The sequence below is a fragment of the Chlorocebus sabaeus genome, chromosome X (genome assembly GCF_047675955.1).
Source record: "Chlorocebus sabaeus isolate Y175 chromosome X, mChlSab1.0.hap1, whole genome shotgun sequence".
Classification (NCBI taxonomy): Eukaryota; Metazoa; Chordata; class Mammalia; order Primates; family Cercopithecidae; genus Chlorocebus; species Chlorocebus sabaeus.
The window spans coordinates 114,044,333-114,049,643 of record NC_132933.1 but is presented as its reverse complement, the minus strand read 5'-3'; the positions used below and the strand labels follow the sequence as shown (position 1 = coordinate 114,049,643).

At 51.6% G+C, this 5,311-nt stretch overlaps 1 protein-coding gene across 1 annotated transcript; it reads left to right on the top strand.

Annotated features, from left to right (window-relative positions):
- Nucleotides 1–308: 308 nt before the first annotated feature.
- Nucleotides 309–4,322, top strand: MID1IP1 (MID1 interacting protein 1). The gene is made up of 2 exons (XM_007991403.3): nucleotides 309–2,193; nucleotides 2,466–4,322. The coding sequence occupies exon 2, from the start codon at nucleotides 2,730–2,732 to the stop codon at nucleotides 3,279–3,281; it is 552 nt and encodes a 183-aa protein (XP_007989594.1). The 5' UTR covers nucleotides 309–2,193; nucleotides 2,466–2,729; the 3' UTR covers nucleotides 3,282–4,322.
- The last annotated feature ends 989 nt before the right edge of the window (nucleotides 4,323–5,311 follow it).

Sequence of the window (5,311 nt, the reverse complement as noted above, 5' to 3'; positions counted from 1 at the left end):
CAAGCTCCATTTTTTTGATAAAGAAACTGAGGCTAGAAAAGTTTCTAAGTCTATGTGTGCAGAGAGGGAAGGTGAAATTATTTTAATGCTTCAGAGTTATATAATGCTTCCCCGCCTCCCATCCCTCTATATTTTTCTTTCCATTGATCTTCCTTCAAAACCCTGATAGGTCTATCCCAGTTTTGCAAGTAAGAAAACATGGGCTATGATCTAGAGCTAATAAGTTTTGGGGTAGTGGGTCCCCAGACTTGGTTCTGTCTCCAAGGGTCACTGACTTTTTTTTTTTTTTTTTTTTTTTTTGCCAACAGATTAGTCCTTGTGGCACCAAGCCAGAATTTCATTCAAAAGACCATTAGGAAGATGGTTTTCTATGGAAAATATTTAAGTATAAGTCTTAATGTGAAAGAAAGAGAGAGAGAAAGAAACCCCTTTATTATGTTCTCCCTTCCTTTGGCATTTTTTGTCCTGTGGGAAAAAACTGTACTAGGGACAGAGACCCCTGTTAGGTTTTAGAGAAAAGGGATTTTTTTTTTTTTTTTTTTTTTTTTTTTTTTTTTTGAGACAGAGTCTTGCTCTGTCGCCCAGGCTGGAGTGCAGTGGCAAGATCTCGGCACACTGCAACTCCGCCTCCTGGGTTCAAGCAATTCTCCTGCCTCATCCTCCCGAGTAGCTGGGATTACAGGCGCCAGCCATCACCCCCGGCTAATTTTTGTATTTTTAGTAGAGACCGAATTTCACCATGTTGGCTAGGCTAGTCTGGAACCCCTGACTTCGTTATCCGCCCACCTCGGCCTCCCAAAGTGCTGGGATTACAGGCGTGAACCACCGAGCCAGGCCGAGAAAAGGGATTTAAAATGAGAAGCTTGAATCTTATTGAATATAATTGTAGGACTGTCAGAGAGGACTGGTGGATGAGGAATATGGCAAGGGACATAAGACGGGAAAAATTAAATAGGCTGTGGTTTGGAAGTCTCAAAGTGAAATTCAAGGTGCAAGGCTCTTAAAAGTTAAATCGAGAGATTCGGTACATAGCTTAGCCCCTATTAAATGACCCAGTGCTTTAAGAACTATCTTTTGAAAGGAATGCTTCACACATGCACCCTCAAAAATAATTGGACACCTCCTCACTTCTCTGTTAAATGGTGAAAGACACCCAAGACTAGACCTAACTACTGTCACCCTCTCCTGCCCTTTTGGCAGCCAAAAGGCCACATAGCCCAGGCTCTCCAGCATCACTGTGTAGCCGACTTGGACAAAAATTGACTTCTTCCCGTTGCCACTTTCAGAGCTCTTGAAAGAATCAGCAGATGTGATAGTGTGCCCCTCTTCATCCCTGGCAACCACTGTTACAGGAAAGATTGGGAAAGATCCCGCCCCGCCGGGAGGGAGGCAAAAGCTTCTGACCCTCCCCTCCCCCAATAGCTGACCAAGGCCAGGGCCACTGCGGAAGCATCGCGCGTCCACGTGCACCCAGCATGCCCGGCCACCCTTCTTACGTAAGAGTCCCAGGATGGTGTTGTACCTGCTGCTGGCCCCTCTCCCCCGACGGCTAATAATAAACCCGGGTTCCTGTTTCCCGGCCGCGGCCACTCCACATTCGGGGTTGAGGGGCTCACTCTGCAACCAAGACACGTGCATTCCAGTCACCCCACCCCGGGAGCGCACGCAAGGCCCGCCCAGCCCCCACATGCCATCCCACCCTCCAGTCGGTCGGGACGCCGGCGCCTTTTTGACCCTCGCAGTGCCCGGCCCTCCTCCAACTGGCCTGCCCAGGACTTGGTGCTGGCGGGGTCCAGCTGCTCCAATCCCTCCTCCTCTGCCCTGCCCTGCCCTGCCCTGGCGCCCTCCCTCAGCCCGGGTATCAGGCGAGAGGCGGAGCTGGCCCGGCGCGCCCCGCCCCCGCTGTAGAAAGGGCCGGGCGAGTGTTACTCGCGGTCATCCTGGCCCGGGCCTTTTATCTCTGTGCTGCCGGGGGAGGCGGGAGGAGGAGACACCAGGGGTGGCCCTGAGCACCGGCGACACCTTTCCTGGACTATAAATTGAGCACCTGGGATGGGTAGGGGGTCAACGCAGTCACCGCCGCCCGCAGTCACAGTCCGGCCACTGACCGCAGCAGCGCCCTTGGGTAGTAGCCGCTTGCAGCGGGAACACTGAATTGCCAACGAGCAGGAGAGTCTCAAGACGCAAGAGGAGGTGGGTGTCCCCGCCCCATCTCTGCCCCGGCCAGCGTGGTTGCTTGAGCTCAGGCTTTTCGGAGGGAGAAGTTGTGGTGGTGGTGGGGGGACACCCTTCTCCCCGCGGCCCTAAGTGGGCGAGGAGGTGGGAATGCCCAGCCGCGGGGAGCCACCCAGGCGCCGTCCCGGGCGAGCTGTAGCCAGAGAAGGGGGTGCGCGCGGGCAAGGGCGCCAGGCCCCCTAGCCGGGTGAATAATCTAATCTGTTCTTTCGTCTCTGTGTATCAAACAGGCCAGGGCTCGACCCACAGGCCACCCTCAGCCATCGCGAGTTTCCGGACGCCAAAGCCAGGAGAAGCCGCCCATCCCGCAGGGCCGGTCTGCCAGCGAGACGAGAGTTGGCGAGGGCGGAGGAGTGCCGGGAATCCCGCCACACCGGCTATAGCCAGGCCCCCAGCGCGGGCCTTGGAGAGAGCGTGAAGGCGGGCATCGCTTTGACCCGGCCGACCATCCCCGTGCCTCTGCGTCCCTGCGCTCCAGCGCCCGCGCGGCCACCATGATGCAAATCTGCGACACCTACAACCAGAAGCACTCGCTCTTTAACGCCATGAATCGCTTCATCGGCGCCGTGAACAACATGGACCAGACGGTGATGGTGCCCAGCTTGCTGCGCGACGTGCCCCTGGCTGACCCCGGGTTAGACAACGATGTCGGCGTGGAGGTAGGCGGCAGTGGCGGCTGCCTGGAGGAGCGCACGCCCCCAGTCCCCGACTCAGGAAGCGCCAATGGCAGCTTTTTCGCGCCCTCTCGGGACATGTACAGCCACTACGTGCTGCTCAAGTCCATCCGCAACGACATCGAGTGGGGGGTCCTGCACCAGCCGCCTCCACCAGCTGGGAGCGAGGAGGGCAGTGCCTGGAAGTCCAAGGACATCCTGGTGGACCTGGGCCACTTGGAGGGTGCGGACGCCGGCGAAGAAGACCTGGAGCAGCAGTTCCACTACCACCTGCGCGGGCTGCACACTGTGCTCTCGAAACTCACGCGCAAAGCCAACATCCTCACTAACAGATACAAGCAGGAGATCGGCTTCGGCAATTGGGGCCACTGAGGCGTGGCGCCCGCGGCTGCCCAGCACCCTCTTCGACCCATCTCACCCTCTCTCATTCCTCAAAGCTTTTTTTTTGTTTTTCCTGGCTGGGGGCGGGAAGGGCAGACTGCAAATTGGGGGGCTGCGTACGTGCAGGAGGCGCGGTGGGGCTGCGTGGAGGAGGGGGCCTCGTGTGAGAGAGAAGAAAATGGTGGCCGGAGAGGGGAGGGCCCAAGGAACCTCCTGGGAGGGGGCCTGCATTCTATGTTGGTGGGAATGGGACTGGGCTGACGCCCTGCATTCAGCCTGTGCCTTTCCTGGGGTTTCTTTTCTGTTCTTTTCAGAGGAGAAGGGCCCGAGAAGGGCCATACCAGGGCGCGGCGCTGGGTTGCCACACTTGGGAAAGCAGCCCGGAGCTGGGTGCTGGGGAAGGCGGGGCGCATAGCCTCCCGCCGCCCTGCGGTTGGGCCGGTGGAGGCCCAGGCGTTGCTAGGATTGCATCAGTTTTCCTGTTTGCACTATTTCTTTTTGTAACATTGGCCCTGTGTTAAGTATTTCGAATCTCCTTCTTGCTCTGAAACTTCAGCGATTCCATTGTGATAAGCGCACAAACAGCACTGTCTGTCGGTAATCGGTACTACTTTATTAATGATTTTCTGTTACACTGTATAGTAGTCCTGTGGCACCCCCACCCCATCCCTTTCGTGCCACTCCCGTCCCCACCCCCACCCCCACCCCAGCGTGTATAAGCTGGCATTTCGCCGGCTTGTACGAAGCTTGCCACTCAGTGAAAATAATAACATTATTATGAGAAAGTGGACTTAACCGAAATGGAACCAACTGACATTCTATCGTGTTGTACATAGAATGATGAAGGGTTCCACTGTTGTTGTATGTCTTAAATTTATTTAAAACTTTTTTTAATCCAGATGTAGACTATATTCTAAAAAATAAAAAAGCAAATGTGTCAACTAAACTGGACAAGCGTCTGGTCCTCATTAATCTGCCAATGAATGGTTTCATCGTTAAATAAAAATCAATTGATTTACTAGCAAAAGTAAATTTTGTGTTCTCTCTGGTGTTTCATGGTGGTGGATATTCATCTATGCGAGTATTTAGCTTTGTTTGGGAACTAGGTACTGACAAAATTTACTTCCAAACTTTATTTCTAATTCAGTACCAAGATAGGACCATACATCTCAACAAGTTCAGAAATATTTAGAGTATTTGGGAAGGTACATATATTGTATCTTTCAACCAATTTGGCTAACTTACTGGAGTGCGTAATTAATATTTTGAATTTTTTAAGAAGCTCAAGTACAAGCTAAAGTGTTTCGAGGCAATAAAAACAAGGCTGAAATTTCACTTGGTTACTGAGAAGTGAAAATTAGAAAGGGAAGACCAGCTAATCCCAGTGCACACACCTTACAGGTTTTTAAGTTTATCTGAGTAGATATTTAAATGCATTATAACATGATCGATGACTTTTTTTCACTAGTTCCAAAAAGGGCTAAGCTTTGTTGAGCGGCGTCCGGTAATGCTTCCAGTTTTTCAGTGAGCCAGTCTGCAATTGTGGACAGCAGTTCTGATCAAGGCTGCTGTGGAGCCCTTGGGAATGCTTAGATGCCATTATGATGCTCTACTGGGATGGTGGGAAGGGTAAAAGAATATGCTCTGCATATTCTTTATTTCATTATTTGTTTGGGGGGATAAATGTCAGATCAATTTGTTGAAGTCATGAGGCATTCTCTAAGCTCATAGGGCTTGAATTTAAAATATACATAAGTTTGCAGTCTTAAAAAACAAGCAAAATGTTTCGTGGTGCTGGCGGGCAGGGGCAGCTCAAGTCTATTATCAGCTCTTAGCTGCAGTGAAAAAAAAATGGGGAAGTGTCAAGATGGGTGCTTGCCAGTTGCCAAAGAAAGTTAATCTTTAATTTGTGTAAAGATAAGCTAGGCGGCACCAAATGTAAGACATACAGCCTCTTGTCTTGTGTCCCCTTTAAAATATCAAAGTGTAAGCAAAAAATAAAGGAAACTGAAAAAAAAAAA

Bases quoted from the DNA above. Each gene is read 5' to 3' on its own strand.
- MID1IP1 (XM_007991403.3), top strand. From the start codon at position 2,730: ATGATGCAAATCTGCGACACCTACAACCAGAAGCACTCGCTCTTTAAC.